Source organism: Dicentrarchus labrax, unplaced genomic scaffold, assembly GCF_905237075.1.
Source record: "Dicentrarchus labrax unplaced genomic scaffold, dlabrax2021, whole genome shotgun sequence".
NCBI classification, from domain to species: domain Eukaryota; kingdom Metazoa; phylum Chordata; class Actinopteri; family Moronidae; genus Dicentrarchus; species Dicentrarchus labrax.
In genome coordinates, this window is record NW_026136701.1 from 14,184,884 (window position 1) to 14,212,460 (window position 27,577).

The 27,577-nt window shown below is 41.5% G+C and overlaps 1 protein-coding gene across 4 annotated transcripts; it reads left to right on the forward strand.

Annotated features, from left to right (window-relative positions):
• Positions 1-1,359: 1,359 nt before the first annotated feature.
• On the forward strand, positions 1,360-27,370 carry per2 (period circadian clock 2). 4 transcript variants are annotated; one of them, XM_051401744.1, is made up of 24 exons: positions 1,360-1,530; positions 8,036-8,601; positions 13,659-13,751; positions 13,934-14,088; positions 14,352-14,473; positions 14,619-14,820; positions 15,474-15,525; positions 16,078-16,220; positions 16,556-16,634; positions 16,756-16,862; positions 16,963-17,116; positions 17,243-17,357; positions 17,677-17,826; positions 17,972-18,062; positions 18,151-18,331; positions 18,471-18,595; positions 19,245-19,451; positions 20,720-20,986; positions 21,069-21,967; positions 22,382-22,498; positions 23,224-23,461; positions 23,708-23,915; positions 24,986-25,136; positions 25,367-27,370. In XM_051401744.1, exons 2-24 carry the CDS (start codon positions 8,153-8,155, stop codon positions 25,565-25,567), a joined length of 4,506 nt encoding a protein of 1,501 aa, XP_051257704.1. In that variant the 5' UTR covers positions 1,360-1,530; positions 8,036-8,152; the 3' UTR covers positions 25,568-27,370. The 4 variants fall into 4 exon arrangements, with proteins under 4 accessions (XP_051257704.1, XP_051257713.1, XP_051257722.1 ...); XM_051401753.1 differs by having other exon boundaries at positions 18,154-18,331; XM_051401762.1 differs by lacking the exon at positions 22,382-22,498.
• Positions 27,371-27,577: the final 207 nt, after the last annotated feature.

Below are 27,577 nucleotides of genomic sequence, written 5' to 3' on the forward strand. Positions count from 1 at the left end.
AGGCACCTTCTTGCAGCAATAATCAAGGACAAAATAAAATAGGATTGGTGTAACAGATTTTCCATTGCAACAAATTTCTGAATGAGCACTGCCCCTCAGCCAGCATTTGATACATGTTATTACTGCACAAACAGAGGACAGGGAGAAACAATGCAAGTATAAAACAACCAGACGATATGATGAACTGGAGAATGTCAAGTTCATAAATCCCGTCATGCATTATTAGACTGGGTAATTGGGGTAATGAGTGTTGTCATCAGTCACCAAACCTTTGGTGCCAAAGCCAAGTGATAAATTCTCCACTGACAGCTGACCAGCAGCTGATGTGGGTCCAAACTCAGCCACTAGGGGGACAATTTGACTTTAGACTGGCTCCTCAGAAGAACAGATTACAAGACCTTCCCAAACATTCAGTTGTGATATTAACCTTTTTTTTTTTTTTTAAGTATAACAATATATATTTTTAAGTGCAGATGTGCAATCTTTATTATTTCTTGCTTGTTTTGGCATTGACCAATTAATATATGAGTGCTGGTGTTTAAATATACTTTATTTTCCACAGGTTTTTCATCATTAACAGAACTCTATTTTAAAAAAAGAAAAGACAAATTAAGATGAAAAACAGAGATTTGTAGGTGCTATTATTTTCAATTCATCTATTGGACCCATAGTATACTGCACAAAGCTCTGGCATGGGACAAAAAAACAGCTCTGCAATATGCGTGGGAGTAAAACCAAATACGAATTAACTAACAAAAAAATGTTTTGTTTTGTTATGTTATCACAACATATAGTAGGTACAAAGAAAAAACCCAATAACATAATTACAACGTTGCACTTTATTTTTTATATAAGGATGATACATTAGACAACAGTCACCTTGTGTTATATCACTTTTTTTTTATGCGAGTCGAGGAACTTTCATGCTTACGCGAATGCGCACCAAGCGGTTCACCCACATTGGCTACACACACACTTGTATAACCGTTTAGATAACAGTCGGCCTCACTGAGCCGCTGTGAGCCAACCATCGGCACTGCTTCATTCATCGGCAGCTGAGTCGTAGTGATTTGCTCTCGCCTCTCTCACGCCGGAGGTAGCCGTGGGTTTCCACGTGAAAGCGGTGACTCCCTTATGTAAAAGGACTGACAGCGCTGGAGGCCAATGGCAGCGCGGACCGGCAGCTGTGGTAACCGCCCCCTGTGGAGGCGGGTGGCGCCTATTGGTCCGGAGCGCGGAAGGGGCGTCACCGACGTTCTTCTGAACCAATAGGCGAAGAGCAGGAGGAGGAGCTTAGGGAGGGGCTCGAAATGAGGTCACTGCCTGAGCTGGAGATGCGGGGCAGAGAGCCGGTGTGTCTGGAAACCTGAACGGGAGAGAGAGCAGTGTCTTAGAGCAGCCTAGCACCGACTGCACCCGTACACGCTTATCTCCTGTTGGGACTCAACCATAAAGACCTCCGGAAGAAAAAAAAACCCAAACTAGGTTTTATTTCACACCGGGACCAGGAGAGGATCTGCGTTTTGTGAGGTTGGTGGAGTTTCTTACTTACATAAACGCGTAAATATTATCGATGTTGCTGTGTGATAAAGACGTTGTTTTTAAAATAGGAAATGTGATGGATGAAGGTGGGCGATCGTGTAAAGCAGCCGTGTTCTGTAAAATACTATACGCGCGCGAAGCGTCAAAGTTGCATAACTGTGTCAATATGAGGGTCAATCCCGGTCAGTAGACTACAGCAGGCAGGCAGCCCTGCCCACATGACAGCGGGGGACGTGACTCAATAGGTGCTGTGCGGTGATCTGACTTACATTTTACATAAGGAGAGTAAAAGCCGCGATGCAGTGGGGTTGGAAACCATCTGCCGAAGCTGTAGAGTTGTTAAAAGTGTGGTTTAGTTGAGAGGAATGACTGTTGTCGAGATGTCAGAGTCGCGTATGGTGCATTGTAGACGTGCTTTCTGGTGTCAGTGTCACATGAAAACTCCAGCATAACGCCTTACATAAAGAGTCCACTGCAGCAGCACATGGCAGAAGTTCATACGCAGCACCGATTACAGAATATGTGAGTTGAGAGGTTTTTTTTTTCCCTCCCCAGAAGAGGTTGTCATACTGCTCGAGTCAGGCGGTTTGAGTGGTTAGTCATGAGGGGAGGAAAAATCTAAAGGATGCACTGGCTCCTGGGAGCATATACATATTTCTAGCCTGATGACATTATGTAAAGAGTTTTAAACATGGAGGTTGGAGAAATGTGCTCAACCTGTGCTGCAGGTCAAAGTGCGGAAGCATGAAAATCCCTTAAAAACTGGAGATACAAGGTTTTTACCTGACAGCAAGAGTATCAAGCATCTGGAGCTTAAACCAAACATGATCATTCACAGCATAAACATGCTCTTTACTGGTCAGTGGGTTCATAATTTAACTCTTTCAAAGTCTTCATGTGAGAGTTTGAATTTGGGAGTTTGAATGGAGTAGTTTTCACTGTATTATTGGTACATTAATTTTTGGTTATTTATAAAAGTAACCTGCACAGACAGTGAAATAGCATTTTGCCCTTCATCCCTTTTTTAAGTATTGGAACTTAAGAGACTTAATTAAACAGTGGTTTAGTGTGTAAAAGACCTTTACATAGTCCAGTATCATGCTCTAGTGGGAGGAGAAAGGATGAGTGACGCACGCAAGGCTGGCCAAGTCTCGTTTATCTCACTGTTCAATCAGTGGAAGGTTGGCATTGTGCCGGGTTCAAATGTCCCGGCCTACCATTACGGCACGAGGGGAGGTACTTTCACTTTTTTTCCCACTACTTATTGTAGTACTTACAGGCAAACTTTATTCAAGGGTTGGATGACTGCCTCTTTAAAGCAGATCATGTTTCATCATGTTGTCACCATAACAGTAATTTCTCCAAAACAAACATTTTTTAAATGTGATCAATATGCCAATCTCAAATTGAAAAGGTGCCACAGCACAGGTGCAGCAGTTTTTGTGGATAGTGGATATATCTTCTGCTGTCAGTTAGAGGCTCCAGGACCTGAAGACACTAATGGCAAACGTAATCATCCCTCTGTAATGGAACAACTCCTATGTGGACTGAATGTCAAGACCTCTGTTCTTTTTTTTTTTTTTTTTAGCCTCTAGGAAAATAGGTAAAGTCTTGAGACGTGCAGTACAGTGTGCTTTTGAGCCATTATGACTATTTAAGTTATCACTGAATAAAGATGTAGGTCAGTGAAGGAAGAAACGACTTCAGTCATGTCTGCACCGTACTGATGGACAGTGAACAGATTTGCAAACACACACTTAAAAGCCTTTAGAGACTTGTGTAAGAGTTTAGTAATCAGTAGTTATCTAATAAAAAGCTTTCTTCAGCAGAAGTCTACTTGTTTTGCCTGCAGGAAACAGTTTTTTTATGCAATAAGATGTATTATCGGCATATTTTTAAAATGTACTTATTTTTAGACCAAAAGAAAAACAACAAAATTATTAGTTAGTTATTTTTGTTGTTATTTTTTGTCTTAATAAAAGCAGTGGTATAAAATGCTATACTATGCTATACCCTACACTAATCAGAGTTGGAGTTGTTGCAGTAAAAAAAAAAATCTCTAAAGTCAAGGTCTACTTTTCTTATCTTACTTACTAGTTTTGCTTTCAAAGTCTCAGTAGATAGAAGTGGCTCAGGTGTTGTCACATGTTGCAGTGGGGTAAGACAGTGTTGTACTCTCCTTGTAAACTTATGTAAGTCTTCATGCAAATTGAGTCAGTTGTACAAGGTGGTAACTACACACTGTAATTAATAGAATGAATGCCTCCAACATGATACACAGTTATAAAACTGCAGTCACTCTCATGTGGTTGTATAAGATGGTCTGAAGCATTAGGTAATATGAGCCGAACACTGTGACGGGAATATTTTTTTTACATTGAACAAAATATTTTATAATACAGAATTTCATTTCAGTTTCTTCTGTTTAGAGCATAATCTGAATATTTCCTTTGGACGAAATCAAACATACTGAGCAGGATAGGACACAATAGAGTCAAGTGTTATGAAATTACAGCTTGAGAGGGGGTTGTTTTCTAAAACTACGAAGTTTTTAACCCAAAATCTCCTTTTTGATGCCTAATTTCTATCAGTAACTATTTTTTATGCTAATATTTTGCTATTAATATTAATTAATGAATTCAGCTTTTCTAAATTTAAATAAAATCTTGTGTTTCATCATGTTCTTTCTTCCATACATATAGATTACTGGCTGCAACCAGTGCATTTTACACATTGACAATGCAACCTTCCAAGGTTAAGTTGTTCAGGTGTGGCAGAGGTTTCAGTCCTTAATCAATATATGTATTTAATTTAGAAAGATTCTGTGACAAGCCTGTTCCATGACATGACTAATCCACATAGATCTTGGTATTTCCTGCAACAAGTTGGAAATGAACGAGGCAGAAGATTATTAAGAAATGTCTCACAGGCTCTTTCCATAAACCACTGCAGCAGTGACTAGACCTAACAAATTCACCAACACAATCAAATTTTAATTTCCCTCCATGATTACAGCCTTGGATTTAATGGTTTTAAGCCACATTTGAATGGAACTTTCCACCCTATTTTTAACAATGGCAAAGTGATTTGTTTTAAATGATCTCTCATAAAGTCCCCTAAGATTCAGAAAGGCCAAGTGAGCAACATGTTCCCAACAGGTCAATATTCAGTTTCCTCCTTGTATAGCCCAGAACAACATTTTGATTGAATTAAAATGACTGAAAGGGCCCGACAATAGTAATATATAACCTGTAATTGTGTCAAGTGTCTCATCTTGCCTTGTTAGCCACCTGCTCCTTATTGTACTAACCTCAGAGTAGGATGTAACTGCTTCCTAGACCTGCTACCAGTCAGGACAAGCGTCATAACTGACACTTGAATGCCTAATGGCTTGTGTATATAGATCATGCAAAACCATTGAAAGTTGATGACTGAAAAGTGACACTGCAGCAATGTCACATGCTAGAGGATGATGATTGGTTTCTTAATGGGGACACAGGAAATCCATTTTACTCTCTCCTCTGCTTCATTCCCTGCAGCTGCTTAACAGGATTCAATAGATTTAGTTAATGACAGGAAAAAAAGAGAATGATCACAGATGTTGAAGTGGCCTCAGGTAACCCTTACTACAGAGGTGGATAGGCTTTTATCAGAAACAGGTGTTAAAAACGTAAATGTCCAGCATTAATCACTATGTTAATGACTTTATTGTATGCTGTTTATTGACTGTTCTTTTAACTAACCCTTTTAGGAAAGTGAGAATTTGAGCCACTGCTCTAATTTTAGCAAAGTCTCTGTTTCTGTAAACATAGAGAGTGGGTACAATAAATCCCCTCAATCATTTTCCTGTGTTGCTAAAGTCAATATTTGATTGTCCATTCGGAGCATTTTGTACTTTGTACAGTCAAACAAGCCGGACCAGTTGATTTTCAGCTGCACAAATCTAATTTCTTCTTTTTATTTTGACATCTGTCTACCATGTCTTTTTCTCTAATTTTCTTTTTGTCTCTTGATTCAGTTCAAGCCCAGTTCAGTGCATTTTTATTGATATGGAACAATGTTGCCACCTGATACACTCTCTTAAGGGCCTGATAGTGTTAGCGGAACTGAAGCCTCACTGTAGGTTCCATGTTTAGATCTCTTTATCTCTCTATCTCTCTCTGACCTGTCTGCTGGTATCGAGCCAACAGATTAAGTGTGATAACGAGCTGACTAGTGTGAACTCCTGGACTTTATGAATATCGGGCACATTGGCAGACAGCTCTTTAACTTTGGACCAGACTTTGATTATGAGTCAAAGTAGCTGCCAGAAAGCTTCTCTGTGCACAAAAACCCGGGTCAACAGTGCGTGCAGGATGTTCAGTATGTACAATATGTTGAGTAGTATCTCTGTTAGATAGTTCACACTGCACAATAGAAGTCTACAAAGGAGCTTCTTACCCTGTTCTGCAGAACAGCTGAACTCAAGTGCTGACAAATTCATTGCTTCAGTTTATCTTACGGTCTCCAAACTAAAGAACACAGTTTTCTCACTTATTTCTTCTTGATTGTCTCAGTCATTTCACTGCATGTTGACCCAGTTCACACAGTAGCGTGACCTTACTTTGCAGCAGGTCTGTGATAAGCAGAATAAGCGGTGATTGTGAACTTGCTGGTCTCTAAAAGGGCCAACAGATCGGTTAATTATTAATGGAAATATTTTACTACTGTCACTTCTCCATAAAGGTCGGCAACATCATGAATCTTGTTACGTAATTCACGGGCCACTCTGACTTCCAGATGAAACCGGTCATCAGATGCAGCTAGGGTTAGGCGACACATATGTCAAACCACCAAATTGTGAAATATCTGTTTGTTTACTACAAACAACAATCCTGACAACTACAGGGTTTTTTAAATGCTGAATGCAACATTAAACATTTAGTAAAACGTTCTGTCAAGACTTTTTGCATTAACACCATCAGGCTCATGAGGCTTCAAACTTTTTCCCTATGGACGTTTATCTGTTGTGAAGCATTTGGTACCTTATCAACATCACATACACACATTCTGTGCACACACACGGAGTCAAACTCACAGCTTTTAACGGCTCATTAACCGATCTGAACAACATGAGCGTCACACCTACGGAAAAGCCCACGTAAAAAATTGCTTGTGCTTGCCTGGGCTTGACGCTTAAGACTAACTTGGTTAGACTAAATAAACATGCACATCATCAACATAGAGCTCAGGTGAATTAAGGAGTGCATAGAGCCGTGTGTCCCAGTCAGAGTAGAAAATAGAATTTTTTCCATTGCAGGTGAGAGAGGAAGTCATGCCACCGCTTAGTCAGGTTATCCCTGGAACACAGCCAGGCTAGAGGTTATACACAGACTTGGGGCTTGTGGCACTTAACATGTTGCCCAGAAACAGGATTATGTGAGAGATAAGTCTCTTTTTCCTGTGCTCTAAATCTCAAACTTGACCGTAGTTAACAGGTCAGACTAATGTTCGGATCAGTAAGTTCAAATGTAAATGTAGAAGAATTCAGTTTGGTGACTTTACTGCAAAAATGTCGAGGCAAAAATATATCCTGCCACTCCTGTAATATCTCTTTCCCCAGACAATCTTTTGAAAATATTTGATTATCTTCCTCTGATCATGGTAACTTCACAGTTTTCCGTGTGTTCATTCCAAACACGCCACTGTTCCCAAACAAATGTAACACTAACCCTTCCTGTAACCAGAGGAAATTTCCTAGGAAAGCTCTACTCAGCACTGGGTAGTTTGAATAAACATTTACATATGCATCTTTCTTATTCTGCTGAAATCTGGCATTTATATCGCATTACTGAGTGAGATGACACAGGTTTTGTACAGGGCAGAGTTCAATACCCTGCATGCTGCATCACATGCCCACTTGAAGCCACAGAAAATGGGGCCAATTCCACACAGTTGGCTAGCACCCTATGGTGGCATTCAGATAAATGCTGTCTAGTGTTTTATGTGTCCCAGGGTGGATGATCCTTTTGAAAGGGTTGGAGGGCTCAGATGGGACAGACCCACTGATCTTAAAGGCCACACTGTCTATACAAGGGAGCATTTTCACTGTACATCAGAGAAGCACCTGCAGGGCTCTTCAGAGGTCAGGGGTTAGGCCCCTGGTATGTGCTCTGGTATCACCCCAAATAGACACCTTTTTGAAGGAGGATAGGTGAAGCATTGGTTCTTCTCTCTCAAAGATTTTTTGAACTGTGTGCCTGCTTGCACGTGCATGCAAATTAATGAAATGTTAAAGAACCACGGCAGCGTTATTGCATGTTTTGACAAATGTAATAATAATATACTTTGCATATTGCTGACTTGCTCTTGCAGAGTCAATTTTTCTAATTAACTAGGATAATTATCTGTTACAATATGTTCACGTGTTTTCTAAATATTTAAAAATATGCAAAACTTGCAATGGAGAAGCATTACTTCATTACTAACATGTATAATCTCCTTCTTTCAACAGATCAATCTGTTTCCTCTTTGATTCACTCTGGCGATGGCCTTGTGATGATGGGGTAATTGTGTTCTTACATCATCTATTTAACAAACCTGGAACAAGCCCAGGGCAATACTTCTCCTGATGTCAGAAGATTCAGACTCCAAGCCCTATCGCTTCCCAGTGCTGGAGGATGAGGATGGAGCCTCAGGGTGCAGAGTGTCCACCTCATGCAGCTCCATGGCACGAGGGGCCTCGGGGTGCAGCTCCATGGCACAGCTGCACCGGATGGGTGGCTACAGCCAAGGTGGGCCTGACCTAGGCCTCCCCTCGGAGGGCAGCGACAGCAGCGGGCAGGACCCTTCTGCCTCACCACACAACCATCGCAAGAACTCCCGCTCCCGGTCGCTCCCCGAAGAGGACGTGGAGATGAAGAGCAGCGGGTCCAGTGGGAGTGGAACCGAATCACACGGCAACGAGAGCCACGGCAACGAGAGCCACGGCAACGAGAGCCATGGCCACGAGTCAATGGGTAGCTCCAATGGCACCAGTAAAGACTCTGCACTGCTGGAATCGTCTGAAAGCAACAAGAGGTCAGTTGTGGTTGTGGGAATGATGAAGCCATGAGTAAGAGTTTTTTCCAGGCATTTTTATTGACTGACTGTAAAAGAGGGGAGAGTGTGGGGAGCTACTGTTCTTGTTACTACACTCTGCAGGAATCCTCACTGTATCTAGTGAGGTTTGGTCTGGTCAGCACTCTCTTACTCTCTTTGGTGACAGTAAAAATGTTTTCAAAATAAAACTCTTGAGCTTAAGAATTCCAAAACTCTGATGAGGAGTCAGCAGCAGGAGATATTAAATGGGGTCAAGACCAAAAGTTACTTTTTCAAACAAGAGAGGCTCACATAGTTCATGTGTTTAACAGGAACGCTTTTTAAGATTAGCACTGTTTTTGCTGTGGTCAAACAGTTGCATGTAAAAGATTAGGTTTGTTGATTTAGCCACACAATCATAAAGCACCTTGAAACACGAAAAGCAGTATAAAGCATTAAATATGCAGGGATGTTCGCATTGATTGTGTTGCAGTGCCAGCACCAATACATTTTTGAAGCTAGAAAAGATATGAACAAATAAGTCCAAATCACCCAGTCATGGCTTACAAACATGAGTCATAGCTGATAATTGTCTTATCCTTGTCGTCAAACAAAATTTAGTGAAAAAAATACCAATATTTTGTGCAATTTAAGTGACTATGCTTCAAAAATATGGTGCCCTTCACTCTTATAGTTAACATATTCATATAGACTGACGTCTTTTAGGCAGGAAAGATGAAAAATCATGTCCGCTTAGCCTTCCGCCACAACAGTCTGGTCATAATACATACAGCCATCAGCATTGGATGTGTTTGTCAGTGTTGACTAATGTCAATAGATGAGTGAGCCAAGGCTGCAGTGATGGCCTTCCAGTATGAAACATGAGTGAACCTGCTCCATTAGTTTTTTTCTGACTATGAGAAAAATATCAAAGTAAATTGGTTTGAATAATAGCTTTTAAATGTTAGTGCTTTCAATGACGTTCTTCCTGCCAGCTGAGCACACACACATACCAGTGACATTAAAGTAAACCTGCCTGACAGATGTGCTGTTGGCCAAAGCATTTTATTTTTGGACTGAATGATTTTAAACGTCATTCTATTTCACCACAACCATGTTTCACTCCCTAAACCCGAATCTTGTGCCAGCTCACGTTACCTTCCAGTTTTACTCACGTTTTATGTCTGGGGAGAGGCAGTTGGTGCTGGTTTTTGGCAGTTTGTGTTGGTTCCTTAGGTTCTTAAGGATAAGGGTCACTTGATTGTTCAGTGTAAGAGTTAATATTAATCTGGTGTCTGTGCCAGGTGTTAAAGGCTGGTTTCAGTGTTATTGTAGCTATATCCCTGCTCTATCACATAAATTTGACTTTATTTATTTTTGAATAAACCTTGTTGAGCTTGTTGGAAGACTTGTTAGTGACAGAGTAATTCTGAGTAAACTGTATAGTGCACATGAGCTGTACTACAGATGTAGACATTTGATTAGATTTTAATGTCGCAGAGGGAGATTTGTCTTAACAAACAGATAAAGACAATACATACAATCTTTATGTGTACATTCATATGTCCTGGCTTACAGGAGTGTCAGTGAGGTTTGTTTGTTTCAGGGCTGCTGTAGCAGAAGAGACAAACTTCTGCTGACGTAAGCTTTGGTTGAATCATAACGATAGAACATTTCCAAATTCTCAAATATCGCCTGAATGTGACCATAACGTGACCAGAAATAGTTTCAGACACAATGTTGTCAGCCCCAGGAGACTTCCAGAGTGGGTGGAAAAAATTAAATAACTGTCTCTCACATACTGGATTGATGTCATCAAGGAGGCTGGCTTTCTCTTAATGCCAGATGTATTGTGTCCTGCTCACCAAGTCCTTGTTATTACCATAGCAACGCAGTGTTTGTCTCTGTTTATCCCTGGGCGCAGCAAGCAGAGTTGCGTGCTTGCACATTCTTTCTCTCTCCCTCTGAGCCCCGCCTCTCATACCTCACTCAGTCTTTTGAATCCAGGTCTTTCGTAGAGATCCCTCCCTCTTCCTGCCTGTATTGTACATCAATCGCACACGCCAGCTCCTTCCCACTTCTGCTGACGGGGACGACTTTAACTACTTCTCCCATCTCTCGTTTGATTTCTGTATTTCCGTGTCCCTCACCCTCTCTCAGCCCGCCCTCTCTGGCGTTGAACTTCTAACCTTTTGTGCCCATTTGGTTGTAGACCACTCCCTCGACTCCAAATAGGCTCTCTGTCTCTCTCTCCTCTCTTTACCATGTCTGCCTAACTTTTTTATGCTCCTCTCTGCTGTCTCTCTCTCCCCCACGTCATTCACCCAAAACAGCTAATTATGCAGGTTACTAAATGAAAAACATCATACGCTTTTGATTCATCAAGTGACAATTTACTAGGAAATAAACAGATTTTTTTTTTGTTTAGCCACCATGTGTTGTCTTTGGTGCCTTCTGTTGCCAAAAGCCGAATCATCAGCAATAAGTATAATTCCCTCCCTTCTAAAAAATCCCAACCTCGCCCATCTGTGGCCCTCAGCCGTATAAAAGGATGAAGGAAATGCCTCTGTAAAAGCTATTCTTTTACAACACTGAATGGATGTAGCCAGGCTTTTGTGACAGTGATGAACAGAAACAGAGCAGCACGGTGGTCCAGTGGTGTATTTGGTAGAAGTAGCTCTGTGGTTGCACTTGGAGAAGATATTTGTGGATGTTGTGTCTATACTAAGTCATTTAAGCCTGTTATTTATGGTAACAGGTTGTATTTTTAAAGATTAGTCTGTCTCTTGAGAGCTGTGTTTTTTAGTGCACTGATAAGCCTGTAGGCTAATATAGTGGGCCACATACACAGTTATACTATTATAAATTCAAAGGCTACCAATGCCGGGCTAAGTTTTGAGCAAATAAACTATGGGACTGTTGACAAAACAGAGTCAATTTCATTTTGGTTTTCCATTTCTTGTTATCCTTTATCTGCTCTAAATTAATTTATACTCATGTAGATAATTTATAGTCATCTCTCCAGAAAGGAAAAACAAACCACTGCAGTTCTTCTTTGCCTTATTCATACGCAGGTAATCCAGTGTGATATCCATGTCATTTTAAATGTAATGAGATATCTAAACATGCGTAAGGTAAGAGGGCCAATTTTCACATAGCCTGTTAGTAGATATTTCTAAACTAGGCCACCTTGCCCTGATCTTCACCTTCAGCAGATCAACATCCTGCTCAGAGTAGGAACTCTCTTTTGGGAGCATGTTTCCACGACTCACAGACTACAACGGTGTGAATTAGCCTACTGATCACTAATACTTGTTCAGACTGCCCAGTCTAAAACCAGCTGTTGCATTCTTGGGCTGTGAAGGCTATATTTAATAGAATTAGATGCCTTCTTGTGCTTTTAGAAGCTATTTGTAAAGGTGTTTTCTATTTTAAGACAAGTAAGCAGGTTAGACGATACCTGAGATGTAGCTCAGGTGAGTCAGTATCCCACAGCTGTTAATAGTCTTAAGATAAGCTTGTAAGCTAATACAGTGGACTACATACACACACAGATGCACAGTTCCCGGGTCTTCAATTAAATCGGGTAAGACTATGGGTGGCTTATTCTTTTAACTACTGATTTTTTCTTTAACCAAACCCACTCCTTGTCAAGAGATCCCTTCTGTAGTTCATTCAGCAGGTCAGTGAGACATGTCACATAGACATAGACCTCTCTTTGTAGCACATGTGAAACATGTTTGGTGTGTCTGCGATCCAGCCCGCGCAATACCAGAGTTCCTACAATGTTCCTTCCTAAGTTTGACCCTTTTCTCGAACAACAAGCCTCAGTCAGAAAGTCTCTTTTAGTAACACATGTCCATAGAAATTGGCATACAGACTTACTACCACACTGTCAATTAGCCTATTAGCCTGTGTGAAAGTGTTTCTAAGATTCACTCTGATACACTCTCAGACTGCCCAGTCTAAACCCAGCTGTTACATTCTTGAACACTGAAGGTTATATTGGATAGAATTAGATGGCTTCTTCTGCTTAGAGAGGCTATTTGTAACTGTGTTCTCTATTTGTAGCCAGGTAAGCAGGTTATAGATAGTAACCTGAGTTGTAGTGAGTCATTTTAGTGTATTAGTGCAGTGTTGAGCTTGTAGGTTAATGCAGTGGATCACACACACACACACACATACACACACACACACACACACACTGCTTGCAGGCTTTGTTCATGGGTCGTCATTGTGTTTCCACCACAAATACATGATTCTTTGTTTTAAAAATAATTGCAAAGCTTGACAAAACATATTAACTCAAGGTCCACTTACTTTTACCAGAACTTTCAAAGCCATCTTATGGCTGTTCTCAGTGGTTAGAGTTTGCTCAGTTATTGTCACACAGCTTAAATAAGTTACTTAGTTACCATACTTAAGTTGTGTGACAATAACTCTAAATCACATGATAACAGGTAGCTTTAATGTCAATGATAGAAATCTCCATTCATTGAGGAAGTTACTAGCAAACTTGAATATATGTTTTTCTAATTGGCTTTAGAAAAAAAAAATATACACACATATTTTGTACAGATACACTTAGTGTCCTCGAGGAGGTGAGACTGACCTCAGCTAAGTGTGATTTCTTTTGTAGCATCACTGCTAAATGAGAGCTGAGGCTGCATCCACACCGTTCCCAATTCACTTCCACAAAGGCTCTTTTTTAGGCTCACACTAACAACACCCCTGTTGTGATATTGAGTGTACTTGAGTTTTTTTTTAAATTATTATTATTAGGTAACTTGAGTACCTTAGCAAAGTCAGGTGTCTCAGCTGTGTGAGAAAGAGATGGTTGTGTGAAATTTGCACACGGTTTTGTACCCAGTCAGTCTACTGTATTATTATTATTAATACACTTTCATTTAATGAGGAAGGAGTTCAAATAAGTCTGACTGAATAAGAAACGGTTGCAGGTCTCTCCCTTCATTCGTGTCTCTCTTTGATGTAATTTATGTAATTCTCTTTGCTCTTTTTTGTTGCAAAATGTTCATTTTCCTTCTCTCTCCCCCCAGCTCAAACTCCCATAGTCCGTCTCCTCCCAGCAGCTCAAACGCCTTCAGTCTGCTGAGCTCAGAGCAAGACAACCCATCAACCAGTGGCTGCAGGTTAGTGCACAGACCACCACTGTAACACTGAAGTTACCACGAATATTATATATAAAATATGTGGTTTAAATTAGAAGTTTTCTATTATTTCATCTATTTGACCTTTTTTTTAACAGACTGCGTTTTGTGTTGCAATATCTGACTCGCCTCTGTGCATGTGTGTGTCCTTGTGCAACTTGCAGTAGTCAAGAGTCTGCCAAAGCTAAGACCCAGAAGGAGGTGATTAAAACACTGAAAGAGCTGAAGCTTCACCTGCCTGCTGAAAAGAAACACAATAACAAGTCCACCACATTGAACACCCTCAAGTACGCACTGCGGTGTGTCAAACAAGTGGAAGGTAAAGGGCTTTTTTTCTCATTCTTCCCTCTGCTTCAGTCTTGTGTGTCACACCCGACTTTCATAGTTTAGAAGTTGATTATTTTGTTATTTTTAACACATAATACTACAGTATGAATACATCATCTTTTTGTTGGACTCTCTGAACCAGGTTCATCAGTGTTGTTTCCTCTAAAATGTTTCCACACACCAGCTATACCATATTGTATATTATGCTGAGACCCAGACTTAAAAAAAAAAAAAAAATCCCTGTGTGTCTTGCAGCCAATGAGGAGTATTACCAGCTCTTGATGATCAATGACAGTCAACCTTCAGGCCTGGATGTGTCCTCTTATACAATAGAGGAGATAGACAGCATTACGTCTGAATACACCCTCAAAAACAACGTGAGTCTTTGAATTCTTCTTTAAATATAACGTTTAAATCTTTTGAGGTGCATTTACATGTGTTGTGTTTTGAACAAAAATACTTAAATCGATTGAGTTTGAGTAGTTGATGTATCCCACAATTTGTATGTTCTCTCTTTGATAGGATATTTTTGCAGTAGCGGTGTCTCTCAACACAGGAAGGATAGTCTACATTTCTGATCAGGCTGCCTCCATCCTCAATTGCAAAAGAGATGTGTTCAAGGACACCAAGTTTGTGGAGTTCCTGACGCCGCAGGATGTTAGTGTGTTCTACAGCTTCACAACGCCTTACCGCCTGCCCTCCTGGAGCATGAGCACTGGAGCAGGTACGTACTAAATAACCCACCACACGGCTCTCTGTAGACACAGTATTAAAAAAAAACGGTTCTACTCAAGAGGGCATCCTTGATCATAGTGTAATTAAGGAGGATGACTGTGATATGGGAAGATCAGTCACACTGACTATTATTACTTTGCATACATAAGAAGATTTATTAAAGAAATAAATGACTGTGTTAGATTTAGTTTCCTAGGCAACTTGTCAATGAATCCCAGGCTGCCATCAACATGGTGCATTAGGATCAAATTGACCTGACCTCAGTCATTCATAAAACTGAAGATGTTTGCCCCATTTTTACTGAGCTGATTTAGATGCTAAAGTAAAAATAGGAAAATAAGATAAAAGATACAGAGAGCTCACTATTTCCTTTTCAGTTTAACTGGTGATGCCCACATCAGACCCAGAGCTGCACTTTATCTGTTGTGATTTGTCCCTTGTGACTGGAAAAAGTTTGGCTAACAAACCAAAATAAGGCTCATCTAAGGCTGTTAAAATTCATTGCATTTAAGCTCAGAGCTGCCCTGCATGTTTTTTGATGGAATTAATCAAAGCCTGATCGCCTACGGAGGCTGAGACCCCGACTAGCATTCGACCAGATTGTGTTGCTTTTGAATTAAAACATTTCTTTACCCGTTTCAGAGTCATCCCCCTCTGACTGCATGCAGGAGAAGTCCTTCTTCTGTCGTATCAGGTGGGTGTTGGTTCAAACATGTTGTCGGACCATCTGCTGCTCATACCTGTTTGTAGTGTTTATTAATGTTTTTGTTCCACTCTAGATGTTTTTCAATTAGTTTGTGACATCATATGCGTGTAAACTGTAATCATATGCTTATTCCAGGACAGTGTTATACGTATAGGCAGACACACGCATTTGAAACACACATCCCCACACCTTACTGTATTGTACTACACTGTACAAAGACTTTCCATTGACCTACCTAACCCTTCAACATGCCAAACCTTAAATTATCATTCTGCTTTTAGCACTCATCTGATGTAAAAACTGTGACGTCTCAAGCTCACAAGAAGAGAAATCTAAGAATGCATATATCTACATACATTTACTCTCATTAATAGAACACTGATATTAATGAGAAAATAGCACAACACTGCCCCCTTGTGTTCAATATCTTGAATTCAAAAATACCCACAAACATGGACACAGATTATTTAACTTATACTTGAGCCGAGAATCCTTATTTGATCTGGTTTAATTTAACTTTTTCTTCTAACTAATTCCCAGCGGTGGTAAGGAGAGTGAGGGCGATCTGCAGTACTATCCGTTCCGCATGACTCCCTACCTGATGAAGGTCCAAGACACAGTACATGCTGAAGACCAGTTCTGCTGCCTCCTGCTGGCTGAGAGGGTTCACTCTGGTTATGATGGTAAGAACATGACTGCAGGTTCAAGAAGCCAATTCAATGACTCCAGCAAAAATCAGATGTACAGAAAATGTTGATACTTTTAAAGTTAAGATAGTCAAGTCAGTTTTATTTATATATCCAAAACCCACAAATTAAAAGTTTAACAATTTACAATCTTGACAATCTATCAAACATACAAGAGACCCTCTGTGTGGATAATGAAATGTAGGAAGATATCTCTATTTTTCTTTTGGTGGAAAGATTAGTATTAAACATAGTTTTTAATGCCAGATGGTTCAAGACTTTTTCCAATTCTGTTAGACGTTAATAAATATAATCTTCTCTCTTCCTTAAAGCACCCAGAATTCCAACAGACAAACGCATCTTCACTACCACACACACTCCGAGTTGTGTGTTTCAGGATGTGGATGAGAGGTAAGCCACAGCGGCATGTTTCTACTTCTGAGCAGCTATAAGTTCTGAGTAATTGCACACAAATCACTGAACTATCAGACCATAATAGAATTAACAGAGGGATTTGTTTTGTGTGCATCAGGGCGGTTCCTCTCCTCGGGTACCTCCCCCAGGACCTGATTGGCACACCAGTCCTCCTCCACCTGCATCCCAATGACCGGCCGATTATGTTGGCCATTCACAGAAAGAGTGAGTCTGCAGAATTAAATACATGAAGGCAGACTTTATGTCTGCACAGGAAATCTGTCCCCATCATGGTCTGACTATATTATTTTGCCTTTCTCTGAAGTTCTTCAATATGCTGGGCAACCATTTGACCACTCATCCATCCGGTTCTGTGCGCGAAATGGAGAATACATCATTCTTGACACCAGCTGGTCCAGTTTCGTCAACCCCTGGAGCCGCAAGGTCTCCTTCGTTATCGGGAGACACAAAGTGCGCATGTGAGTATTTCTTTGAGGTAATATCTAAGCTGATGTATGGTTCTTTGGATTGGAAGATTGGAATTACATTGTTTCAAAGACAAATACATTCATGAACCAGTAGCTGATCTGTTTTTTGTTTATCAGGGCCCCCGTGAATGAGGATGTTTTTGTGGCCCCTGTCTCTACTGTCGGCAAGATGAAGACCATGGACTCTGACATCCAGGAGGTTACTGAGCAGATCCATCGGCTCCTGTTACAGGTGAGAGAGAATAAGGAGGGATAAAAATCAAGGACACATGTAGTGGTAGTTTAATTAAGCCATTATAAAGCATCGAAGCAGGAGATACAAATGCTAATATACACGGCTGAGGGATTAGAGCAACATCTAACTTCCAGAAAACCCCAAATCAAATCCAAAAACTTTAATAACAAAAGTAAAAACAACTTTAAGGACACAGGAGAAACTAAACATCTACCAAGAAAAAGTAGAGCAACGCATTAATTATTTTACGCAGTGCTACATCCTCTGTGCCTTTTAACACAATCTCTCTCTTCCCTCTCTCTATATCTGTGATCAGCCGGTACATAACAGTGGGTCCAGTGGCTACGGCAGTCTGAGCAGAAACGACCACCTTTTGGGCATGACCTCCTCTAGCGAGAGCCTTGACAACGGCGGTGGGAGCAAGATGCGACAAAAGGAGGAGGAAGTGAGCGGGAAAGCCAGACCAGTGAGTAATACTCAAATACTTTAGTACAGTGTATTCCAACCCATGTGATCCTGCTTGTACATGATGATATTGCAGTGGCATATACATGGTTGTCTCTTTAACAGATGTTGTACTGACTCTTCTGTCTTGTGTCTCCGTTTCACAGCGAACCTTTCAGGAAATCTGTAAGGGAATTCATCTTCAGAAGAGCCAGGAGCAGCAGACAACCAAACCAGACCACAAGAAAAGCAGTGGCAGTAAGTCCACCTTATAACCACCCGTGTGTTAGTATGTGAGTGTGTTAAATAGTTAAGAAATTGTGTCTAACTCCTGGCCTTCCTCCAGTAGAGTCTGTACAGAAGAGCCCAGCAGTGGTGCGGCCCAAAGAATCAGCAGCTCCTATAAATTCGAGGGAGTCCGGGGCCACTATGGAGGAGAGTAGGTCCTTTTTCCAGGAGGACATGGCCCTCAATGATCAGACCGCCTACTCCTACCAGCAGATCAGCTGTCTGGACAGTGTTGTCAGGTACAGAGATAAAGACGGTAGCCATGATCCTGGGTTTCATTTGTAACACATAATCAGTGTGGTAAATGCAAGCCATAGAAACTAATTGAAAAGCTTCTCCCACAGAAACTGATCCCTTGTGTTGATATGAATCCTGTAGGTACTTGGAGACGTGCAATGTCCCCATCAACATGAAGAGGAAGTGCCAATCTTCCTCGAACACCACATCCTCTAACTCAGATGACGACAAACAGAAAGCATCTAACCGCATGCAGGTGTCTGAAGGTATGTTTCGCCACTTCAGTTCATACCATGAAGGAATAAAAGACACTCATAGTCACCTCATCATAAGTCCCTTTCACACATGAACTGCAACCCTGAACTAGCCCTAGATATTACCCGGAGGAACTGTATGAGAGGCCGCAAAAGTCCAAATCAGTTGGACCGGACATTAAACAGATTTTACCCCGCCAGCTCCCTGGTATAAAGTCTGTGTAATGTCCGATTGAGCCCATGTGTGAATAGAGCAGTCGTTGTCCAAAGAATTCACAGCGAATGAGTGGGTCTGTTGATAACGATGATGATGTTGCACGTTGCTTTCCACTCTATAGTTGATATTTTACGGATACGTCCAAATACATGTAGTATTGATATCAACGCAAAAAACGGTCATCATTACAGATTAGTCCTCCTCCTCACTTAAACCAAACAGAGTATTTCCAGTTGGTGAGAACGTGTCCTGTTGTGTGCTACATGTGTGAAAGGGCAACTCCGGACAATGTCCGGACCTGAATCTCCTGACATTGTCCGGAGTTCATGTGAGGAAACGGTTTTACAAAGCTACGGCCTCTTAAGGTCTTCACACTCTACCCTTTAAAAACTTCTCAATGCCAGTTCCTTGTCAGCATATCTTGTTCTCTGTTCTCTTTGGCAGAACCAGCCTTGTTGAAGGATCAGTCTGATCTCTCCGCTTTGGATGTTCGAGACAAAAAGTCCAGTGACGCGGCCACAGCGGTAGTGGGCACTTCGCTGCCCCTACCTGTACCTAACAAACCAGAAAGTGTGGTGTCCATAACCAGCCAGTGTAGCTACAGTAGCACCATAGTGCATGTTGGGGACAAGAAACCTCAACCAGAGTCAGGTACAGTGCCGTGAAAAAGTATTTGCTTCCAACCTGATTTCCTCTATTGTTGCATATTTGTTATACAAAGATGTCAGATGAATCACGTGGTGTAGCTTTATTTAAGGAACAAGGTTATCCAAAAACCTTGTTATTTGCCACTTTAAACTTAATAACAGGTTTTTATCAGCAATAACTGCGTTTACTGTTCAATCATTTTTTTTAAGTTTGCAGAAATTCTTATGCTCAGACACAAATATTCAAACACCAGTTTCTTATTTTAGTGGGTTTTTTTATATCACTTTGTCTATTTTTACATTTTGATCTGATCAGATCTGAAACTACCCAGTGTGACAAATATACAGAAACAGAATAGATCCGGAAAGAGGCAAATGGTTTTTCACAGCACTGTAAATACTTTATACCTGTATGTGTACGCGCTGCTTTCTTTGTGTCCTTGTGCGTATGTGTATGTGTGTGTAGTTTATCAGTGGATGCTTGAAACTCAAACTCAACAAACAAAGTCAACTCCTTCCGCGATATAAATTCTTTTAGTTCTACTCAATGTGCACAAACTTTTTGCAGGGTTATTGGGTCCCGTCCTGAATTTAATCTAGAAACTTCAAGAAAAAGCTCTGCTTTCATTCTGATTTCATTTTAAATTAATTGTTGAAGTTGCAATCTATAACAAAAAGATAATGATGATAATGCTGCATTGTAAGTATGCAGCAAAAGTTTTATCAACTGACCGGTTTAGGAACCAGAATTGGCAAGTCTGATAATAGTCTAATAAGTGTCATGTAGTTAAGTCACGTTTATTATATATAGTGCTTTATTGCAGTGCGACTAAAGATTTGTGTTTTACTTATATAAAGCACAAATCCTTTCAATGGGCACTGTAATGACCATTCTTGCCAGCGAGTGAGCCAGACTCCAGGCCAAATGGTGGAGTGAACATACTATAAATACATACATAGTATGTAAGCAAATAATAACTGTTGTACTAGACTACAGTGTCTAACTGTGTCGTTGTTTCACGGTCCTGTCACTCAACCACAGGCCTCTGATAGCCCTGAAAGGGGAATCCCACTTGTGCGATCATTTGACAGTTGCTTCCATCTTTATTGTGTTATTAATGGCGTCCATTTATCTTTCAATTCGAGCCACTACAATGCTTGATCAACATTGCTTTTGTCGTCGTCACTGCTCATGCTAAACAGCTATGTTAAATAAAACCCTTTATTGATTTACTTTATAGTAAAGTGCTTTCCCCACTGTCATCTGTACAGAAATCATAGAGGACATCCCAGGAACAGGAGAGGCGGTAGAGTCCTGCCAGAACCTCGGGGCTCCTCCTCCTTCTGCTGTTTCACCTCCCAGTCAGGAGAGGGAGTCCTACAAGAAACTGGGTTTGACCAAGCAGGTTCTGGCCGCCCATACGCAGAAGGAAGAGCAGGCCTTTCTGTTTCGCTTCAAGGAGCTTCGCGGACTGACGGCACTCAAAGCAAACTGCTCTCAGTACCTGGAGCGCCAGAGAGAACAGATCACCAGCGATGGTACCTCTGACCACCACACTGACACTTTTAACTCAAATTGTAAAGTTTTCCATATTAATCAATATCTCTCTCTACCCTCTAGCTGCACCCGCTGCTCGATCCTGCAAGCCAGGTGCAGAGCCCACCACACGACGGGGCACACGGATTAAGAAGACCAAGTCAAAACGAGCGAAGCAGATCGAGTCCTCAGACAGCACAGTATCGCACCACAGACAGAAACACCTGCGGCCTCCTCGTCTGAATCACGGCCTTAACCCAACCTCTTGGTCTCCCTCTGAGACCTCACAGTCAACTTTTCCCATGGCGTACCCCTCCGTGATGCCAGGCTACCCCCTCCCCGTTTACCCCAGAGCCAGTTCTGTAGCTCCATGCACAGACGCCAATCTACAAGGCTTTAGGGACAACCAGGGCAGCCAGGCCCCTCCCTGCCCATCGTCCATCCAGGCTCCTCCCTACACTGCCCCCATTGTCACCCCCATTGTGGCTCTAGTGCTGCCCAACTACGTGTACCCTCCAATGGCCCCTGGGATGCCACCACCACCACCGCAGCCGGTGTATCACGCAGAAGCTGGTGGCTTTCCCCCCCAAACCCAGCCTTTTTGTCAGGCTGCTTTTCCAGGCCAGGTCCCCTTCACAGCTCCACCTACCTTCAGTGTCCAGAACCAGTTCACCTCCCAGAACCACTTCGCTCCTCAAGCAGGCTACCTGGCCCCATCGTTCTACTTCCCTCCATCCTCGGAAACCCCAAAGGCCCCCATGGAGGGCCAGTCCCGCTCCTCTACACCGCAGTCTGGAGGAGGTGGAGGCCCGGCGTCACCACCTCTGTTCCAGTCTCGCTGCAGCTCGCCCCTCAACCTGCTGGAGCTCGAGCTGTCCGTGGACAAGCAGGACAGCACAGCGGTCTCCTCTGGAGGACAAGGGAATAATGCAGCTGAACGGGAGAAAGGAGCGAGCGGCAACCAGGCCAAAGAGTTGAAGCAGGTAAACAATGAAACAATCCTCTTTTTATTTGCTTTCTTTTTTATCTTTTCTTTCCTTTTCCTCCCATAACCCTCCCTATGACTGATATTCTTCATCTGTAACATTCTTAAATTGTCAGGATAAAATGTCAATGCCTCGCTGAACTTTATTGTTGTGGGTTGTTTGAACTCCTGTAGGCAGGCTGTGGCATGTTCCCCTGAGACATTCATTCATATGTCTCTCACTCAGCCTGTCAGGATTTAATGCCATCGTCACAGTGATTCCTACACATTGTTCACTGCATTAAAGTGCAGCCGTTTTTTTGCTATTGTATTACTATGCCATGTGTAACGTCAAGTCAGTCTAGACTCCTCAGATGAAAATTTGTGGCACAGGGTGTTAACACATGATGTTATTATCCCTTACACCCTTTAGCCATCTCTCAGTCTCCTTGGTCCACCTGGACCCTTGTATTGCGAGGGCACGCCATGTGTCTGTGAGCGTTTGTCTTGGGATAAAGTGTGCTCTAGGCTGAGGGCTTGCAGCAAAGAGGTAGGCGAATCATCAGAAAACCTCCACACTTCTCCAATCCCATTCCTCCCCGATTCCATATGTCAATTATAACTGTAACAGTTTCTCTTTTTTTTCTCCTTTTCATTACTTATGATTAGCAGTTTAAATCTTGCAGTGTCTATCCAGTAAAGCAAGAGTCATTGATTTTAACTAAAGTATGAAAAACTTTAAAAAGACATAATCTGACGTGAAAAACAAGTGATGTATTGAGCTACTTAAAAATGTCTATCAAGTTAAACCAAAACCGTATTATAGTTTACACTGTATGTATGACTGTATGCACAAATACATACCCTCCTTGATTTTGCATGCAAGAACCATACAAGTAACATTAGCAGTGGATATTGTATTATACTTGTATTAAACCCTACCCCTAGATTAATGATACATACTCCGATTGAATGATTTGCCCTACTTTAAATCAGCAGCAGAACGATCAGGATCACTGTCATGTTTCTAACCATGCTCAGCCATATTGTGCAGCGATGGTAATCAGATTATATGTGTGCCAGGTGATTGATTGATTCCAGAAAAGTACTCCCAGTTGAGTCTAAAAATACAGAGGCAAGATGCAACACAGCCAATGACACTGTACCTGTGTTATACAGACACAGGAGATGGAGGAAGTACTACAGTCTGCTGGCCAGAGCTATGAAGTCAAGCTCCTCTTTAATGGTACCGCTTTAATGTTTTTGTTTTTGCAGGCGAGTTCACGTGGCGACGGGAACAACAGTGACGTCAACTCTTCGTCCAGCGACATGTTAGACATTATTCTCCATGAGGACTCCTGCTCAGGCACTGGCTCAGCCACCTCTGGGTCCATGGGCTCGGGCTCCAATGGCTGTGGAACTTCAGCCAGCGGGACGTCCAACAGCGGGACCTCTAAGAGCAGGACGTCAGCCAGCGGAGGCTCGGCCAGCGGAACCTCCGGCAGTGGAACAGGTCTGTTTCTACATCTTATGGATATGTTGACACATCCTCAGCGGTAAATGAGCAGGAAAATCTAAATACTTGTATGGAGAGTAGAAAACACACAAGTGAACAGAATCAGCTTTCAATATTAAATGTTGTCTCTCTGTTGACTGTTAGTTGATAGTTCGTAGTCACAGGTTTCACAATATACAGGTTTAACAATGTACAAACTATTATTCTTGTTTCAAGCATTATGTGCTCTTTGGCTGTTCTCAGGAAGCAACAACAGTAGCAATTACTTTGGCAGCGTGGACTCATCCCAAAACAGCCAGAAGGTCAACGGTCACTTGAGCAGCAGTGAGGGAAGGCCGATGGAGATGGAGCAGAGCGAACAGTTCATCAAGTATGTACGGCAGGACCCGCTGTGGCTGCTCACGGCCAACACAGATGACAAGGTCATGATGACCTATCAGCTGCCCTCGCGGTGAGTAGGAGGACAGGGGACATAGCCAGTGAGAAGTAGGATAGTGGTCCTGTAGAGTGTTTGATAGTTTATCAACCTTCTGTTTTGTTATGGAAGGCTATGGGTAAGCATGCATCCAGGCAAACCGTCGTCTAATCCCCATTAGTTGGCAGATTTGCTGTTTATAGACAGTGAAGGATGTATGTGCATCCAGGAGGCAGAAACATCAGAAAAGTGTTAGAATTTAGACAAAATGTATCTTGGCAAAGTAAACTAGTAACGGACACTCTTCGTCACTTTCCCCAAATGTTATGCATGTTAATAAATGACGGACAACTTAGAGAGAGAGAGAGAGAGAGAGAGAGAGAGAGATTATTCAGAGTTAGTTATTAAAATCTAGTTTTCTGACCAAGTCTGATTTAATTGTCACAGGACAGAATACTGAACCTTCTCCGCTCATCCTCAACTCCTCTCACTGTAGCTCTCCTCAGAGCTGTTGTGTGTTTTCTGCTCACACACGTCTCAAAGTGGAGTTGCTAGGAAAGCTGTCTGAGGGTTGCAGAAATACGATGCATGAATTTGCACTCGAGTTTGTACTGTCTTCATGCAGCAGCACTAAATACAGCAATAAGTCTGGCTGCATAGTCCTGCACACTGTCGCTGTCCTGTGTGAACAGCCAGAAAGGCTTAACTGTTGTACAGCATGTTTTGTTCAATTGTTTGCATTTCCTTACAGTAACATTTTCTTATTTGTGCATTAGATACAGCACACATGATTTTCTATTGTGGTCAACTTCCTTAAATAGAGATAAGAATCAGTGTGCATGTCTCACACTGGAACTGTTTGCAGTCAGGGTTTTTGACCACTAGATGGCACCTTATATTAATAAAGTTAGTAAGTGGTGCCTGACATTGAATGAGACAGCACAGATGCAGGAAGGTTTCACACAGCAACAATATATATTCCAACATTAAGAATAGATCATCCATCCCTCTTATTTAAAAACCCAACCCTCCTAAAGGTTTGTCAGATACGACTGTCGGGTCGAGTATTCAATGTGGCTGTGTTTGTGTGTTTGCTGTATCCGCAGTGACATCCAGAGAGTGCTCAGAGAGGACAGAGAGAAGCTGAGGCTGCTGCAGAAGAACCAGCCACGGTTTTCAGAGGAGCAGAAAAAGGAGCTGATTGAGGTCCACCCCTGGATTAAGAAGGGAGGTCTGCCCAAGGCGATAGACATCAAGGTAAAATTATTTTATTAAGTTCATTTTTGTTAGGCTTTGAAATAGAATATTTTAAATTTAGTGCAATTTGGTTTATTTGCCTTACTGGAAATAAAGGTTTCTGTCGAGATGGTTTTATACTTCTTTATAACTATTATTATTATTAGGTTATATCAAACTGGTGAGCTCGAACGGCACCCCTCACCTTCTCATTTTCATGTCTCCTTTTTGAATCTGTCCATGGTGTCTAGGTGTGCTCCTGCTGTGACAGCGCCTCAGGGGCCGCTGCGGCAGCAGAGGCGGATCAGCCGGACCTGGACATCTGCGATACAGAGACGCGGGTGGTCGGCTGCCAGCGGAGGCCAATAGAGGAACACACAAACACTGTTGTCATTTCCTGCCATGGCCCTTCTGCTGGCTCCAGCTCCCAGACACAACAAGCTAGACAATAAACTGCTAAAGACTCTCACAGTGACATTCATTACCCATCAGCCTCTTGTTGTGCACGACTGTGAAGAGGGACCTACTTTACAAGGAGCAGGGCCCTTCGCTCTTCACACACAATTATTCATCAGTGTCTCTGTCTTGCCATCTTTTTTTTTTTATGAGTTGTACCTGTTTAGACATCAGTGGAAAACTGGCTTAAACAGTCAAGACTTGTGGAGAATGTGAATATACGTAGAGGACATCAGTTCTTTTATTTTAATATGCTTATAAGCTGCAACATGTATTTGGTGCCAGCAGTTAGATCTGGGCTTTATGAGGACATACGTTCATTCATTCATTTCTATGTAGCACTTAACAATGCGCAGCACCTAGGTGAAGCTTTTTATATGCAGAGCCCAATAAGGAAAATACAGTATGTGCTCATACACCAGGCAGCACAGTGGAGGTCAAACAAACATCCACCAACTGTAGACAACTTTATTCACACGCCAGGAAGTGGCTCAGTGGTCTACTTAACTGTCGTGACTAATGAATGAATTCAGTATTTTTGTGACGCAATTTCCTCAGTTACAACAACTGAGTTACCATAACAACTACGTCAGCATGTAGTGAGGACAGGTGGAGTTAAGTCAACTCGGTTTCAGTCACTCTAGTCATGCATAGCCAACAAGCACAAATGCACTTTGTGGAAGAACAACATGAACTGTACATCTGCTCTGTTTGCCCAAAGTAGTTTCTGGTGTTGCATATAATGAGTGGGAGGAAATTTAAAAGGCAAGAGCTAAGTATAATATATTTTAAGAAGCACAGAGTAGCATGAAATTGACATTTTAAAGCACATATATGACCCGATGAAAGCGGTGAAAACATTTGAGACTTCAGGAAAAGGACAATCAGATGCAACACATACTATAAGCTACATTTACTCACCAGCCCATCATGTTTTATTATTTCTGGAACTTTTCATTCAGATTTTAAAATGTTCTTGTCATTTGGAGCTAGCTGTGTCTCCTGTTACCTGATGCAGCTTTAAGTTTTCATTCTTTATATGTATATCTATCAGTTTCTAACTGAATGTGGCTTTTTTTCTGTATCACCTGTGAAACCTTCACTGACTTTGATTTCACAGATGCCTCCCGTTTAAGGAAAGTTTATTTATTGCATTTCAAAACTTTTGTCTTTGACTCTGAGCATATATATATATATTTTTTACAATAACTGTTTCTGTACAAAGAGATTTGTGGTTTTAAGTTATGACGGAAAAGTCCAGCTTAAGCAGGACCAAGATTATGAATATTTACTGTATATTTTATTTTAAAAAATGTGAGTTGTGTAATCCACATTAGGACAATCCCCACAAAATATGTTGTTTACGGTGGGTGATAAAAATAAAGTGAGGAGAATATTGATGTTTTCCCCAGTTTTAAAAGTGTGTCACATAACACTTGAACTGGTCTAATCTTGGCCCTCATAAATATGGAAAAGAGCATCCTGTGGAGGAGAGTGAAGCTCATCACTGTTCAGAACAAACATGTGGCCACTTCAGAAGTCACAGTTTAGGGTTATTGCATGGGTATAAAGCAGCTCAGACAGATGTCAAGTGACTGTGTGGAGAGCTTTCCTTCACTTTGAAGCTTATGCTGTAATTTTCTCTTCTTGACAACTTGAGCGTTTCACCGAATTTGTCATTTGTCTTTCTGTTATTTGAACTGACACTGACAACCTTTTTGTTTCTTTTTTTAATGGCAAATATTCTGTTATATTTGTTAAAAAATCTCCAAATAAAATATTGCCTAATTTACAATGAATTTAATTGTGTTGTGAAATGTTTTTTAAAGGCTCCAATTGAGGTTTGACCATTCAGCACATATTAAGATAATCTGACAAACAGCAGACTGAAGATTGCAGCTGTTAATTGGCCAATTAATGAGTATAAACGACTGTAGGACATTATTGCCTGTTTGCCGACATATGGTGAGGAGGGGGCAATTGATTTAGGTATGAACTGAATGAAA

Excerpts from the sequence above, each read along its gene's own strand:
- per2 (XM_051401744.1), top strand. The coding sequence starts at position 8,153 with ATGTCAGAAGATTCAGACTCCAAGCCCTATCGCTTCCCAGTGCTGGAG. Across the intron at positions 8,602-13,658 it reads TCGTCTGAAAGCAACAAGAG|CTCAAACTCCCATAGTCCGT; the intron begins GTCAGTTGTGGT and ends CTCTCCCCCCAG. Across the intron at positions 17,117-17,242 it reads GGGAGACACAAAGTGCGCAT|GGCCCCCGTGAATGAGGATG; the intron begins GTGAGTATTTCT and ends TTTGTTTATCAG.